The sequence below is a fragment of the Sphaerodactylus townsendi genome, linkage group LG02, assembly GCF_021028975.2.
Source record: "Sphaerodactylus townsendi isolate TG3544 linkage group LG02, MPM_Stown_v2.3, whole genome shotgun sequence".
Classification (NCBI taxonomy): domain Eukaryota; kingdom Metazoa; phylum Chordata; class Lepidosauria; order Squamata; family Sphaerodactylidae; genus Sphaerodactylus; species Sphaerodactylus townsendi.
The window spans coordinates 51,908,475-51,926,156 of NC_059426.1; the positions used below are offsets into that span (position 1 = coordinate 51,908,475).

The 17,682-nt window shown below is 42.2% G+C and overlaps 1 protein-coding gene across 3 annotated transcripts in view; it reads left to right on the forward strand.

Annotated features, from left to right (window-relative positions):
* NCKAP5 (NCK associated protein 5) overlaps nt 1-17,682 on the forward strand; it is a 718,925-nt gene that overhangs the window by 66,219 nt on the left and 635,024 nt on the right. For all 3 annotated transcript variants that reach the window (XM_048483952.1, XM_048483947.1, XM_048483949.1), the window contains exon 2: nt 13,230-13,360. In XM_048483952.1, the coding sequence (XP_048339909.1) occupies nt 13,292-13,360 (69 nt within the window). In that variant the 5' untranslated portion in view covers nt 13,230-13,291. The remainder of the gene's footprint in view (nt 1-13,229; nt 13,361-17,682) is intronic.

A 17,682-nucleotide genomic window follows, 5' to 3' on the forward strand; every position in this document is an offset into this window, starting at 1 on the left:
TGGTGACGGTTTACATTCTTCAAAAATGTATAAATTGATTATCCTCTTCTCTCAAGGGGAACTCTTCATTGTTTAAAATGATTACATAAAACTTTGTCAGAGTTTGCTCACAAGGCTAGGGTTATTGCTGCTGTCTAAGTACCTTCCAGAACTCGGAAATAGTTGTTATTTCTACAGAGTCTTTGAGATGACCGGAGATGTTCTTCAAATATGTCCATTGAATGTAACCATGTCTAGCCAACAGATTCAGCTCTGAGACATGTGTTTTGTTGTATGCATAACCGTAAAACCCATGCAGGAATCAATCTGCAGAAAGTGTTTGGAATGTAGGTGATATATGTTATGGACCAAACAGACATGATGCGAATCATGAATCTCTATCTCAGTTATAGGTAAAGTTGTCCCTGCACAGCAGTGGATGCCCTGCCAGCCTACTAGGGCTCAACAGCTTTCCCCATTCAGGCTTCACGAACCCTCCTGCTGTGTACTGGGATAACCTACAAACACTCCAGCTTGAAGGCAACAGGAAAAACAATGTGGAGGAGGTCTAGCAAATTCAGGCAGCTGCAAGGAGTGGATGACTAGATTCCCATAGCACTGGGGAATCAAACCACCAGAAGTGACAAGGTTACCTCCAGCTCAGCTTCTGAGGCAGGCTGGCAAGACAGTGGAGAGCACCCCTCATTGTAGCACAGACCAGGGGGAGGTGCCCATAAAATGTGTATGTGTGTGTAGCCTCATTGTGGACTGGAATCACACAGAGACAACAGAGGAGGATTAACTCTCAGCCCTCACTCTGTTTTGCTGATTGAAAGTACGATTCCTGTGTTGCTAAAAGAAAAAAAAAGTATTTTAAAACTGTTCTTTTACTGGTTGTTGTGGGTTTTCTGGGCTGTGTGGCCGTGGTCTGGTAGATCTTGTTCCTAATGTTTCACCTGCATCTGTGGCTGGCATCTTCAGAGGTGTGTCACAGAGAGAAGTCTGAAGGAGCAGGTGCATTCTAATCTGGCGTAGTGGTTAAGAGCAGGTGCATTCTAATCTGGAGGAACTGGGTTTGATTCCCCGCTCTGCCGCTTGAGCTGTAGAGGCTTTTCTGGGGAGTTCAGATTAGCCTGTGCACTCACATGCCAGCTGGGTAACCTTGGGCTAGTCACAGCTTTTTGGAGCTCTCTCAGCCTCACCCACCTCACAGGGTGTTTGTTGTGAGGGGAGAAGGGAAAGGAGATTGTAAACCCATTTGAGTCTCCTACAGGAGAGAAAAGGGGATATAAATCCAAACTCCTCCTCCTCCTCCTCCTCCTCCTCCTCCTTCTTCTTCTTCACTGTGTCCTACAGTGTTATACACTGTCTTATACACTGTGTCTGTTATACACTGGACACAGTGTAATTGAGAATCTTCCTTCATGGGGTAAATGAAGGAGATCACTGTGCATCAAGCTTTCTTTGAACTATCTCACTCTTCCCTGCCTTCTGCCCACACAAAAGCAGTTTCTCCCATTCTTCAGGCTATCATTTCAAAACAATCAGAAGGGCTTTCTTCCCTTTCTTTTAAATGCATGAAATAGACATGAAATTGACATGGTCTAGCAAAGTAAAGCTAGGTCAAAGATGGCACACACACTCAAAAGTGGTAAGCAACCTTTCCAAATGGAGGTTGAAAGAACAAGGAAGTGGTGGTGGGCAAAATAGCAGACCGCCTCAGCTGAGGACACTTCATAGGGAGAGAATGAAATTTATTTTCCATTGCAAAGCAAACAACCACAGGGTAAATGGACTTTGTCAAGCTTGTCTTGACCTTTGGACATGATACCTGAAATAAGTGCAAGTAACTAATTTTATTTTATTTTAACTATATACTGGGAAGGGAGTATCCTGGTGCCTGTTGAAAATGAAAATGTGAATTATTAGACAAAAAGTAAATGTGTGAACTATTGAAACTTTCCTATTAATTTCTTTGGCCTGTACCCAGCTAAGTCAAGACCTTGCTCTCTGGAATGTGTTTTGAGATTTAGGTGAATAAAATTAATTTAGATTTGTGGCTTAAACTTATAACATGGAAAGAATTCAGTGGCAGCAACCAGATTTAAAAGATTTGGCACACAGATGGTTATGTTAGTTCTGAGGGGAAAAAGTACAGAGAGCCCGACTGATAGTCTTAAAATATTTAAGAGAGATAGAGCAAACGTATGCAAAATTGCTCCAGTTTAAACTCATTAAAATCAGTAGATTGGAGTAACTGTGGATAGGATTGCACTGAAAGTCCCATGGGTAGCTGTGATCAAATCCATGAAGAATTATCACCTGGTAACCTTTTGCACTCACATTTTTTTCATTTGCAAAAAGCTCCCACCATGCTTGCCTGCACTGGGCTATTCTGAGGTTCATTTCATGAGATTTGGAAGCATCTTTATCAACTGACATAGTTTAACCTTAAAACAATATCTGACAACTTTGTCCCTATATTTGCAACGGAAAATAAATTTCCTATATAACATCTGTCATGGATACTGAGAATACTTGGTAAATCTGACATGGTCGTCATTATAAAAACTATATCGGGAAACCTTTTAACACTTCCAAGTGAGGTTAAGCTAATCAGATGCTATGATGGAGTCTACACAATTCTTATTAATGCTCAGACTGCTAAAGGTTACTTGGCACCCAAAGCATTTGCCGGTTCAGAATGTGAATATACTGGTAATATGGCTACAAAAGTACTGTACAACTTCATAATGGCACGTTCTATCCTAGTGCAGAATCTCCACAGTTTCCTGGCTTGTAGCCCCTGAATCAAACTCCAGTGACCTTGCTCTGGGGAGCTGCGGGCACTGTTCCTGCACTGACACATCAGCAGCAGCTCAAAGATAATGCATCTCGGTTTCTGACTTCACCTGACATTGCCTTGATACGAATCCTCTTTCTCAGATCATATCAGTTACGATCTCTGTCCCAAGAGTTTAGTTTCACAACCTGAATGCCTCATCTCCTTCATACAAATGAACAGAGAAATACTCCATTGACCTTTTCAGTCTTCCCTGGTATAATTTACAGGCTATCTGTCCTTCCCCAAGAGCATGCCTCTCCCTCAAAAAACTTCATGATAAAAAGGGACAGCCAATGAAAATATGGAATGTTGTAAAGGTTACCACCTTCAGTTTTCTGTGTCTGTTCAATGTTCAGGGCCTTGTTACTGAGAAATGTTATAACAAGAGCAGAAAAAACCATTAGACTAATCCCCTTTCTTGCAAAATTCAGAAATGATATCAATGTAAGCGATTTTCACTGCCAATTCAGAACAATGCATCCTATTATTTTGTGTTGTTCCAGCCTATTTTTTTTAAAGTGAATATTATGGGCCTTTCAGACTACTCATTAAGGTCATGAGCTACAAATCTCAGTTCTTCTCATGTATTTTAGTTTGCCAACTGTTATTTGCTAGATATTTATAATATTTTACATTTCTCAACATGATTTTTAAATAGTGAACATGTTTCATATATTGTAATGTTTACATTTACTTGCTTGTAGTCTGATGCTTGTATACAGTTTGGTATTTCCAATTTGATGTGACAGTGTCTTGCTAGTGCCCAACCAATCCCTGTGTGAGATGTAGTGGTATTAATATACTCATTATTTTTCTGGAACTCCATTAAACCACTTGGCACCACAGTTTCTGCTGGCAGAGAAGGCAATTTTATGCTGGGCTACAAAGAATCCTACTCATATCTATTCAATGGAGCTTGCTCCCAGGAAAGTGCTCTTACAATGGCTCTGATAGAGCTGTGCAAATTAATTGGACACTGCATAGCTTTAAAAATAGTTTCTTTTAATTGACATTTTGTTTTGAGTTGATTGAATTGGGTATCTTCTCTTTCTTCTTCTAAAGAAGGACAGATAACTCTTCTGTTCATTCCATACATTATCTTGTATGTTTGCCATGCCAGCTACAGTGGTCTCATGATTACACCCCAGGATAACAAGCATTTTTAAAAATTGTGCTTTCTGCATATATTGTCCTATTGGGTGGAGATAACAAAATAATGGGCTAATTCCAGTAAGTCTAGATGTTGCCCCTGACAATTACATCCTTAGTAATTAATAAACGGTTAATTTTAAAATCAGTGCTGTGGACCAAGGTGGAGTTGGTAACTTGAAAAGTGGGTACCTGAGAAGGTATGAAATCAAGATTAAAATAGGTCTGGGATGGAACTTTGATGTTGCTTATGGGTAGCGGATTGTGTGCAGTATTGGCTGTTGAACAATACTTTTAAAATATTTAAAAAAGAAGAAGCTATCAGTGTGATGGATGAAATTCTTCTTGATCAGCTATGAGCTCTGAGGCTTTGGCATAACGAGCACATCTTGCAGACCACAAGTAAGATTCCATCTATTCCTTGTCTTGTTTTAAATGAAGAGTATCATAGAAGAGCCAGACTCACAGTGGTACTTAATGGCAAAAGGAGCAGCAGTGGCGTAGGAGGTTAAGAGCTCGTGTATCTAATCTGGAGGAACCGGGTTTGATTCCCCGCTCTGCCACCTGAGCTGTGGAGGCTTATCTGGGGAATTCAGATTAGCCTGTACACTCCCACACACGCCAGCTGGGTGACCTTGGGCTAGTCACAGCTTCTCGGAGCTCTCTCAGCCCCACCTACCTCACAGGGTGTTTGTTGTGAGGGGGGAAGGGCAAGGAGATTGTAAGCACCTTTGAGTCTCCTGCAGGAGAGAAAGGGGGGATATAAATCCAAACTCTTCTTCTCCTCTTCAAACTCAAATTGTGAGGGACTTTGAGAATTCACAAACTCTGATCGCTGTGCCTCTGTTTCCAGAGGTAAGGCAGGTGGCAACTAGAGATGGCTTTTTCAGTAGTGGCACTAGTAGAATGGCCTTCACCTTGAAGCTACCTCCATTGCTTTTTTTAGGCACTAGGCCAGAATTTTTCTCAATCTAGGAACTCTAGGAATTCCAAACTAAAATGTATGCAAAAAACCCCCAACAACCCTTAATTGAGAGCTTGAATTTGGAAACAGAAGATCAGACTCCCAAAAGTCTGCTTTTATTATGTTAGGCCATTTCCGCACGGCCCTTAAATGGCGCCCTGGGGACGGGATAAACGCCGTCCCCAGGGAGCCATTCAAATGCTAAGCAGCAGCGCCGACCTGGCATCGCTCCCCCTCCCCCAGGGCGGCATCAAGCCGCCCTGAAAAACAACCCTTTAAAGGGTTGTTTTTCCCTCAACAGCGTGTTCCCGGTGGCGCGGTGCGAACAGCACCGCCGGGAACACGCTGTTTCCCTTCCCCGTCCGACTCACCTTGTCCCCGTCGTCGGCCTGCTGGCCGTCGAAGCCCCGCCCATGCTGTCCTCCGACCCCTGGAGGTCGGAGGGCAGTGTGGGCGGGGCTTCGACGGCCAGCAGGCCGACGACGGGGACACGGTGAGTGGGACGGGGAAGGGGGCAGAGGCGGCTCCATGCGGAGCCGCCTGCCGTCTGCCGGCCTCTCCAGAGGCCGTCCGCATGCTTGCATGCAAACGGCCTCCGCCTCCACGCCGGCAGAATTCTTGCCAGCGTGGAGGCGCCTCAACGGCCGTGTGGAAACGGCCTTAGATTCTTGCAAACCAAGGAACTTTAGTTTTGACTTGGCATCCTCATCTTTGATGTCTTCTTGGACAGCTGAAAAAGGCTTCACAGTCCATTTAAATCAGCCTCACAGTTTTCCAGATCAGGGGAGTATCCACTGATGGACTATCGGGGGAGTATCCATTGATGGACTATCAGGGGAGTATGCATTGATGGACTATCTCATGGAAAGTAAACTCTGAGTGCTATTGTCGCAAATAACCACTCTCAGATTGTCTTAGGTGGAGGAGCCATCATCAGCTTAATCTCTGTCACCAAAGGTGGAATTACACAGGAATACAACAGTTTAGTCTTGAGTTATGAGACATTTCTTTGCCATGAGATCTTCAGCTGATTGAGACTGACCAGCTTTACAATGAATGTTCAGAATGGTTTTAGGCTCACCCTTATCCCAATAACCAGTACAGAGGTACACTGAATTTGGTGCAAATCACACACTCTTGGAAATTGCAACGTTTGTTGTACTGTATGACCAAAACTTTTAACAACTTTAGAGCAGATGTTCTCAAAACTGGGAGAAGTGACTGGCCAGAGCATACAGTATTTGAGCATGGCATGGTACTCTACCTGCATCATACTCGGAACTCAGAACAATTGCCCTTCAACTATGCCTAGAGCTGCCAGCTCTGGTTGGGACATACCTAGAAATTTGGGGGGTGAAGGCTGGGAAAGGTGGCATTTCGGGCAGTGAGAAACCTCAGCAGGGTATAATGCCACCCTCCAAATTAGCCATTTTCTCCAGAGAAACTAATCTTGGCTGTCTGGAGATCAATTGTAATAGTGGAAGATCTCCAAGTGCCACTAACTTCACACACTCCATCTTCTTGTAGCTAATGCAGTTCTCTACTGTCTTCTCCATGGGTCAGTATGGCCAACAGTTCAAAGAATTTTCTTTGCTTTTCAGGTACTGAGCATACACAGTTATCATCAAAAGGCAGTTTCTATTGATTTATCCCACTAGAGTGCAAAGTAGAAACTTGTTTTCATTTATGCAACTACTTGATCCAAAATGCCTCTGTTCATCTCAAGGATTTTGATTCTCAGTGGTGTTGTTCAAAAGTGGGATTAGGTTAATCATTCTTTCTTGTTGCTACTCAAGGACAAGCTATATTGCTTCCACTAGATAAGGTTTGCCAAGATCCTTTTCAACATGGAAAGAATTAGGAGGATCAAAAGGCAGCTTCATTTGTCTGAGCAAAGCATCCAGTCGAACTCAACGTGGAAAGTCTTCAGAATGTGGTCCTTCTTTTTTCAGAGTTCAGTATTTTCCTGCAAATGCTTTGTGACTTCACTTGAAGTAGTCCTGTAGTTTGCAGAGTTTAATGCTTTCTGTATTAAGGAGTTCATTGTCAATAACACACTGAGGCTTTCAAATTAACTAGCCAACAATGCTTCTGGGGCCCTATTGTAAAAACATTTCATTGCATTCCAGTTTCTTTCCTGAAGCTATTACTGCTATGTCTGGTTGCCTGTAGTAATGGCACTTTTCTCCTGTCCAATTCCCAATACCCCTACCCCCAGTTTAAGATTACCAGTATCCTTCGTACACCTGCCCAAGTTAAATTCAGAGTTGGAGAAAAAGTGATCATTAACAACAACAAAAACTGACTATTAACAAGTGTGCTATAGAAGCAGCTGTGCTGATCCTTAGATGCATTGCAAAAAAGAAGTGTTTTCTGCTTAATACATTCTACTAACTCCTACATTTCATTTGCCTGCTAGATTTTGAATACAATGGAAAAGCACTACAATGGAAAGCACTAAAGCCCAAGCAAAACTGTCACATAGCAGATCAGCAGGGAGAGGCCTGGTTGCCCAACAGGTTTATTAAAAGTGGGGAAAACCCAAATAAAAATGTTTACTGATTATGATAAGAGTACCTACAATGAATAATATCTAATCTGAATCATGTCAATTTGTTACCTCCTTCCCAGGTTAAAATCCCAGGCTTTAAGCAACCAAGGAGATTCAAGTATTCTAAGGAAGTCCTGGAAAACAAACAAACAAACAAACATGGTTCTCATTTAGAAATCAAAAATCTCTGGTATTGTGCTGGGTCTTAGGGGTTTGGAACAGATCTTGAGCTAATCTGGTAGTCAGGGACCTCTGTTCAAGTTTCCTGTTCAGCCATAAACCTGCATTCCTTCAGATATATCACAGTCTTGGCCTACCAGTTATTGGATGACCAGGACTGAATACATGCAGTTTAACTATCAGTTGCACAGTGGTAATCCAATGAGATAAGTAAATAAATAAGTAAACAAACCAATACACTCATTTTATTAGGAAAGCATATTGAGATTTAAGCTTCTGTATAAGGTCCTCTAGATGTCATCTTTGAATGCCAAGTGTCATATGCCTTGACTTCTATGTCATGGTCACCAGAGGATGACAAAAATGCTGGCCACAGATCCTACTTATACTGTTAATGAAAAGTACAGAGAAATAGTTGCTGCCCCTGAGCTGTTTTTTCTTCTCACAGCGGCAGAAATCAGCCATTCATATGTGTGGAATAACTATCTAAACAAAAGTTTTAAAAGCTTTTAAAAATATTTTAAATTAATTTTCACACAGAAAATCACTATCCAACATAGAAACTATACATAAAGCTTAATTATTTTTCTGTAATCTGAAGAAGGGCTTAGGTAGAAGTTGAATACCTTTTTTAGTTGTGCATGAATTAAAACCATGTCATATGTCAAAGAAAGGGGAAAGTTTAGTGGGGTATATTATCCATGAACCTGGGTGGGGAACCTATTAGTAAGTGTTTGGGTGGAACTTGCTATGCAAAGGTGTGGTTGAGTGCATTGTATTGCGGGTGGGGTTATCAGTCCCTTTTTAAAAGTACTGGTAGCCAAGCTTTGCTAATTTTCAGAGTGTCTTTGCATAGTAAGTTCCACCCCAACACTTACTGATTGATTCCCTACCCTGGGACATGGACAATATATACCCCACGAAACTTTCCCCTTCTCACTAGACACAGTGTGAAACAGACTTTTCTCTGTGATACACCTCTGAAGATGCCAGCCACAGTTGCAGGCGAAATGTTAGGAACAAGATCTACCAGATCATGACCGCACAGCCTGGAAAACCCACCACAACCAGTTGAATCCGGCCGTGAAAGCCTTCGACAATACATTTAGCATGATTGTTTAAAGTCCTGTCAGGTCCAAAATTAAGACCCCTGGCCATGTGCAGGATATGAGCCTTAGTTTTTAGAAGAAACTATTAATTAATAAATAATGTTCAGATTTTGACTTGCATTCCAAAATCATGTGGCTGAATGCTAGAACTTTTATCCTGTATTGGTGTCATTTTTTTCAGCATTTTACTTATTGAAATAGGGTAGATATAGATTCCATCATTAAAATGTGTTCTATACAAAAATCTCAAATTGGTGAGTGTATGGGTTTTTTGCAAGAGAACATTCTTGATTATTTCAGCATTCATCCAATAGAATTCCCTGAACGTAAGTTTAGAATATTGCTGACCAGACATACCAAAAATGTGACAGACTGTAGAATAAGCTTTAGTTTGGGGAAGGGCTTTAGATCACAAAGTACATGCTTTGTATCTGTAATCTCTAAGTTTCCATACCTTGGCATCTTCAACTGATATGGTCTTGGGTAGAACAGCGGAGAAAGTTTTCGAAAGTACTGTACAGAGAGCTAAAGGGATAAGTTTTATGATTCAGGATAAGAAAGTATCATATCTACTGTAGAACTGCATTGAAACAATGCTGCTTTGGGAACGTACTGAATAAAAGAAAACAATTTATCCTTAATTTTGGATGTGCATAAGAGAGTTTTTCTCTCTTCAGGAGAATTTAAAAAAATTTCTTGTTTAAAACTCAGTAATCAACATTAGCTTGCTGAGTACCAGTAAAGGGTAAATAGAGGGTATCTAATATAACATTTCTAATGACCTGATTTTAGTCCTCTCGTAGAGTGTTCGCATGTATTTGTGGTGGTACAGTTCCTCCATATTCTAATAATATTTTGAACATCTCACTTTTTGGAAGGCTAAGAAATAGTGTATGGATAGAAATTTGTTTTACCTTATGAAAAGTTGGGGAGATCATTCAGCACTGTAGGTTTACATTGAGCTTTCCTCTGTGGTCCTGTATATACTGTGATGCTAGACAATAATATTTTGTTGTGTAATAAAGTAGTTTACTGCACAATATATTGTACAACCAGAAAGAAATTTTGACAGCAGAGTGCTGCACCACTGAAACAGAAGCACACAAAAATACCATTCTTGCATCAGTTGCAAAGAATTTTTTTTTACAGAAATTGAATCATTTTCTCATAACTCCCAATCTCAGCAGGTAAGCGCTTACTTTATTGCACCCTGAAATGATTGACCATGTATAGATATCTCTTGTCAAAGTTAAAGCTTGGACACCACAAAGAATTTCACAGGTGCAAGAAAGGAGGCCATTTTTTTTGTTGATGTCTCCTTCCTCAGCCTCTCAAAATGCCCCCAAATGCTTTTCTTGGGAACAGGGGACACCCAGCAATAGTTTCAGATTCAGAATCTGAAATCAGTGAAAATTGTCCCCCCCCCCCCCCCCCGTGCTTGTGGGAATTCTAGATGGGATCCAAGCCTAATATCCCCAATGTAATTAAGATAAAGTAAAATTACTAATTGCAGACTCCAGAGACACAAAGCAAAACTTCAACTCCAACCAGCAACATGGGACCTGATTTTAAATAGCTTTACCATACAAATTGGTATTTTATTTTTTTTCTTTCCTTGAAAAAACACAAAACCTTAAGGGATAAATTACTATTATCTGCCATCGTTTAGTGCTCAACTCAATTGAGCTAACTCATCAACTAAAGAGTGGCGAACTACACTGGATGGTTTAACCGTGTTTGTGTTACTGAATGAGAAAAATAATAATGTCTTCACTGGTAGTCTGGCAGAATTAGCATCATATGCCATAATGAGCATAGTGAAACCTATATTGGAACCCGTTTTTGGAAAATAAGATTTGTCTTGTGAGGCCCGTCATGCAGAATTATATTTGTGGATGCTTGTAAGCACAGCATCTCCACACTTGGATACCCAGCATCTGATGTTTCCTCTGAGCACAGACGTTCCATTTATGTACATGGTTAATGTGTTGTGTTTTACTTCATTTACCAGCAGTGTATTTTGTTCAAATATATATGCAAGCCAAATTGAAGACCTAAACGATGGTCTATTAAATCTTTTAAATAAAATGTTTAGTCTAAGTGGGGGTGAGTTTCCACAGGTATGCCCTAGAACAAACCAAATTACTCTCTTCCCCTTCACCTGATGGTCAGGCTAGAGGGCAACTTCACAGTTTTTGCTGTGCCTTGTCAGTAGTGGTCAGAGGCATGGGGGGGGGGAAATGGTGCCCGGGACAACACCTGTTCTGACCACCCCCCTGCACCCCCACGCCCCATTTACCTTAGCTGGTGGGAGCCTGCCACGTACTGCCCTTCAGCCCAGACCTGCCAGGCTGCTCTTTCAGCCGGTGGAGCCACCACTAGCCAAAGGAGCAGCCTGGCTGCTCCACCACTGGGTGCCCCTCGGCCCTGCTCCTCCAGGCTGCTGCTTCGGCCAACTGAAGGAGCAGCCTGGCAGGGCGAGCCCGAGGGGAGAGGTGTGGGGGTGATTCAGTGTCGTAATTCTCAGGTTATAGGATTCCCAGCCTCCTTCCAGAATTAAAATGATTGCAGACTATAGAAATCAGTTTCCCTGAAGAAACTGGCAGCTTCAGTCTCTGTGGTGTCACATATCTTTTGAGCTTTCACTCTCTTCTCACCCTGTCCTCCTCAGGCTTGACCCGCAAATCTCCAGGACAATGGGATATCTTGGGGGGGGGGTTGTCATTTGGTCCATGCACCATCTACCTGAGTTGTGTTGGGGCACATAATACCCACCTGTACCACCCCTTTTATTCCCCCCCCCCATAGGCCAGGCTCCATCCCAGCACCACCTGCCTGGCACCTGCCCACCTGAGCTGACCTGCGCTGACCCTCTGGTCACTCTCCTGAGCTTCCTCCTGAGCTTGCTGTGCCTGGTTCTCCTTGGAGCACATGGCTGCCAAGGCCCAGCCTGGCAGCTTCCTGGCACAGTGCAAGAAGCTGCTCCCTGTTGGTGACCAGGCTGCCCCTCTACACCCTACCAGGCATTCTTGTCTCATTAAAATAAAGACCATTTGCTTTCATACTGGGTACCATTATTGCTGGAAATCCTCCCCATTCATGCTCCCAGCCCGCCATTCACCTGTTCCACAGCCCCCACCCCCAAGCATCCAGGCAAGTTGATGAATGAAGGGACATGGCTAAAAGGCGAAAGAATTCGCATGTGCACAGGAAAAGCCTCCCAAGTGTGTGTTTGTGTGTTTTTTTAGGGAGATTTTCGGTAATTGCAAGCACATTCAGGGCACCCAACCAATTTTGGAAGGGCATAGGATTGTGCTAAGAGATGGAACAGAGAGCAGATGAGGTTGTCCCTTGGTCTTACTTTATTAATGAGGCTGGAGTTGGGGAATGGCTCTATGGCTGATCCATGCAGGAGAACTCTGACCTTCCCAGAGGTCAGAGGGTTGGTGTGGGAGGATGGACTCCATGCTAGTGATCTCACTGAGAAAAGCTAGAATCCAGGGACACCCCTCCCTGATCAGGGCCACGGAGGTCCCTGGCTGAGATCCTTGAAAGTAACTCTAGGCCAGGTTTTTGACCTGCAGCAATTCCTACAGCAGTTCCCAGGCGGTTTCCAAGGAAGAGGAAATACTCACTTCAAGGGATTTCTCTCGCCCCTCCCGGTGGCAACAAGAAGGCATTCCTTGGAGCTCAGCCCAGTACTCGGGCGATGAAACCACCTGGCTGCTTTGACTGCCCCATTGCAAAAGGCGAGGCAGGGGGCAGACGAGTGTTTGCCCTCCACACTTCTCAGGACAGCTTTGCTAGTGCACATTTGGGGTGGATGAAGCAAAACTGCAGGGGCAACTCAGAGGTGTGTGGGGGCTCTTTTCACACCGCTGTAGTCTGAGGCCTGCCCAGCCTGCTGCTCACTAACCACCTGCAGTGGTGCAATTTCAGTGGTGCGTCAGGCACCATATCCTGCAGGTATGCCACCACTCCAGAAGTTTTCGTCCTGGATTTTGCAACCCTAAGAATCAAGTAGGTAGGCCATACAAGTGTTCAGGTACACATAGTAGTTGGTGCAGGTCATGTATGAATCAATTGTAAAAGAAGTATGAGACATTGTAGCTGTCTGAACAACTGCTACAACTCAGTAAACAAGGGGACAAATATGGACACCCACTGCATCTTCTGTTTTGGAAGATGATTGAAATAACTTGGGAGTCAACAGCTGTTTCTCCCTGCAAATCTTCTATTTCTTGGGGAGGAGGATCTCCTTCCTTGATTAGGCCATCCTACAATCTGGATATATGCTATCATATTTTCAAGAAAGCAAAACACAAGAAACTCAAGTTGGGTGGGAGACAAATATATTAGTAACATCATTAGTTCAGTTGGCCTGGCTCTGCAGTTTTTTATTGAATCTATTAGGAAGTATGTTTTGAAAATGTGCATTTAATTTTTTCCCAGTGAAATAACAAATGCTGGACATTTCCAACAAGAACACATCATAAACAAGGACCCTTGCAGCGATGGATAGAAAAAAGAGACTGGTGAAAAAACAGGTTGGAAAAAGGTTCTCTTTGGATAGTAGACTCGTGGTGAGTACAAAAGTGTTTCTATCCCTTTTGCTTACTTGCTTTTGGTTGGTGCACTTGGTGTTTATTGTTATGTACTACATTGTGTAAATATTTAAGAATATGTTGAAGACATCTCATTGACAACTGCAAGAGCATTTGTGAATGTCTAAATGTAAACAAATACTGAACAGAATGTTACAGCAGCTACATGACACCTTTGGGTCAGAGTGTCAGCATAATGGCTCGTCCAAGGCAGTTTAACAGACCGGAGATACTTTGAAATGTGAAATGTCTATAGGGAAGGTGTGTTGTGTTTCTCTAAAGCATTATTTTATTGACTGTTGCTTTAAATCATAAACATATGATAAATCTATTGCTCTGCTTTTCTGGCCACTTCACAGACTATTTTAACTATGGCTAGTTTCATGAAATCAAAAGTGACATCATAGAAAATGTAAGTAGTATTTCCCACATAGCAACTTTCCACACTACGATTTTTATTGATCATGGACTGTTACCGGCCCCCACCCTCCAGCATGAGCACCCCCAAATAATTTCCACTACCCCAAAAAGTGGGCCCCGGTACTAAAAGGGCTGCTGCCAAATAAAATCTCCTCACGCCTGCTGCTATCAAGGGGCTGCCACTGCCAGTGCTGCCATCTGCCACCTCTGAAGCAGATGAATGCAAGCTGCCCAGAGAAGTTAAATAGCTGCTGGGCCACCTGAAAAACCTGCAGCCCTGTCACTCACAATTTTATGTGGTTTTCCACATTTTTGGGGGGGGGGATGGACGCCACACTTCTTACCTCAACGATGTGGCAGGAACAACTGTAAGTTTGGTATAGTGGTTAGAGTATTGGGCTATGGTCTGGGAGTTTGGATCCTAATCTTCCATGGTGTGGAGTACATAAGATTTTCAAGGGCTTTGTTAGAGTGTTGGTCTCTGCCAATATGAGGTTGGCAAATAATTTGGTTGGAAGTTAAAAAAATGTGCTAGTAAGTATGACAAGTGACAAGTGGTAGGAGAAGATTATAGTTTCAAGCATTCCTCCCAATGTCTCTTACTCTAGTGGAGAAAAGCTTCAAACTTCACACAGTAGAATGGTAGGATTGGAGAAAGATTCACTAGGATCTGTGGACCCAATTCCACTTTGACTAACTAAATCACTGGTGAAATAAGTCATAGCTTCATATTGTGTCTAGAAATTCATTGCAATGTTAAATTCATTTCCTTCTCTCTCTGACTTCCTACAGTGAAGTACTAAACAGTGTTACACCCTTTTAAGCCCAATGACTTCAGTGGGCTTAGAAGGGTGTAACTTCACTAAGGATTGCATGACAAGCTGGTTCCATAACTATGACAATGATTATGAAGCACTTGTGTCATTATCTGAGACAGTTTTGAAAGCATGTTTGAACGAGTGTATGCACACTCCTGTAATCTCTCCTCAAAAGCATCACCTTGCACATAATCGTCCACTAATGTTACCCCACCCTGACAAACACTGAAGTGAAGGGGGGCAAGAGCTGCATCTGGTTTTTAGAAGGTTTCCATATACTGTTCATCTTTTTGGGATGGGTGGGGGAAAGCCAAGACCTACCTAGTTCCTTGCAGTACATCGTTTAAATTTATGACATCTCTTAAAACAAATGGTTGAAAGAACTATGAAATTCTTTTTCAGTCATGTCATGGCAGTGTTCTGTGGAAGAGGTTTCATAGACAGGGGAGGTGGGGCTGAATAATCACATCAATGCTCCTGAGAATTACAGCATGCTCTAAAACTCTCCTTGCTGATATATCTAATGGTCAGAATATGTGTCTATGCATGACTTTAAACAACATTTACTCAGTGGAGGGAGCTTCCACTGAAGTCACTGGCAAGGAAGTTAATGGTGTATGTATGGGTGGGTGGGGGGAGAAGTTTAAAGACCAAGTAACCTCAGTCAGGTCAAATTCACATCTGAGTTGCTGCTGTCTGGCTTTGCTTGCAGCATAAGGAATGTGTTTTCTTCCAAGCAGTGACAGAAGAGCAACTCTTTTTTTCCCCCAAATAAATGAGGTTCCCAGGCTTGAGGATACAGGAGGTTGCTGACATGCTTCGTGATTACCTTTCAGAGACAAATGTAGGAAGGTTGATATGTGATTTCTACCAAATCAACTGACCTAGGAAAGAATGGAAAGTAGGCATGGAAATCAGTCACCTCCCCTTTCTGGGTCAATAATAGAGGAGTTTGTAAGAGAGATGAAAGCAAAACCTTCTGCTTTGTAAAATAAATCAAGAAGCACTCCCATCTTCCTTTCCCTGTCCAGCAGCTTCCTCTTGGCTCCAACTAAAGAATTTATTGGCATCAGCCTAGCCATTTACTAGAGTCTCAAAATCATAGAAGATGTAGGAGATGCATTGGGCTGCTGCCATCTTTTGTTAAAGCAGACTAGGTGCATGACAGGTAGAAATTCATGAGTGAAATCCAATCATGCCTTTCCATGCCAAAAATAAAACACTCTGAATTTTGTCTTATCAATCAAGGTTGGCAACGCTGGACTGGTAAATTCCTAGAGCTTGAGGAAGACAGGTTTACAGAGGGGAGGGATCTCAGGGGGTTATTATTCCTTAGAAGCTGTCCTCCAAAGCAACCATTGCCTCCAGAGGAACTGATTTGTGTAGTCTGTAACTCTGGGAGATCTCCGGACTCCACCTGGAAGTTGGAAGCCTTATCTGTCATACAGAAATTTGAAAGACTCAAGATAGGCAAAGTTGTGACTAGTAGGCATTTCCACTGCAGTACTGGAATTTTGCTCTCATTCCTGAGTTTACATAGAAAATGTTATGAAATTAATTCCAGAACCAGATAATGCAGTTTGCTAAAGTTTTTATTCCTGAGATTTTGCTTTCCCCATTGTTACTGGTATCATATGTAAACTCTGCAAGCATCACGTACTCCTACATTATCATATGTGAGGTTCTTTTTTTGTGGTGTTTTATTGTTCACTGGTAAAACACTACACTAAAGTAACCTGATGCAACTGTACGTACAGTCACATTGAGATGGTTTTTGTAGCGTTTTATCAGTGTATATTTGAAACAGTAACGCATTGCACTAAAAACATCTTGACATAATCACATGTACAATTACACTGGGTGGGTTTGTTAACCACGGTCTCTAATCAGTGAACATATATTCACCAGCACTAAACTGAAAGAAAGCTGCAGCAAGCCCTGCAAGCAGCATTTTCTGTAAAACTTTTGGAAATATGAACAGAAACCATTTCAGCAACAAAATCACATCTTTTGCATTTCTGTAATATGGGGAAATTTGAAGTAAAATTATAGAAATGTTTCTAAGGAAAAGGTGGGGACACAACAATAAAATGGCTGGCATAAAATGGCTGCCACAGTCACAAAATGATTGTGACTGTCACAAATGATTGCCATTGCTTAACTGCTGTAGCACAGCACAGATTCTTGTGCTGGGTGGCAGCTGCCACCAAAACATCAGTTTAAAAAATCTGCACAGCCAAACCCCTACTTGGCCCCACCCACTTTCAAAAAACACTTGGCAGGCACCAGAAAAGGTGACGACATGGCACCCACAGGCAGCTTGTTGGGGGCCACTGATGTGGAGGATAAATGCATACTTATGTCTATGTTGTTTGCACATTCTGTTTAGGTTTAATTGTGCCGGTCTGGAGAATAATCCCTGGGACAGAAAGAAGGGAACAAGTTGGGGGACAACTTGGGGGCCTACTAAGTCTGTGTATAGAATCAAATATCTTTTTTTTTCATCTAAGTCACTCAAGACCAAGGTTCAGAGGAAGGGTTTCTGCTAGCAAGAAACTGCCTATTGCTCCTCAACCTGCTGCCATTCCTTTTCTGGCTTTTTGCCCACTGCCATTACATTTTCAGCATTAATTGCCCTGAAATTCTTATGCAGTTCTTGGCCCATCTACTTTTTATATCATCGATCTTCATACTGAACATAAAGCTTTTGCTAGGCTGTCTGCATTATAAGGCATACATTGCACTTTAAAATAGGGACAGCAGAATGGGTATGCAGAATGTACAGGGATGTATTTCTGGCCCTATGATGTTATCTCTTTTGCCACAGCTTGGAAGTCTGGCTCCATATATTATTTTAGAATAGGAGTCTAGACCCCAAACCAGAATGCAGTTTGGTAAAAATAGCTTTCTTACTTGTATGGGGTTTCTTTTTTATTGTCTGTGTCTCCCATAAAACTTTGTAACATTGTGAATTAGAACTTGAAAATTAATCTTGTTTGTATGAAAGTTAATGTATATCTCCTTATGCCTTGAATTAGTCTTAGCTAAGTTCTATTCTGTTAT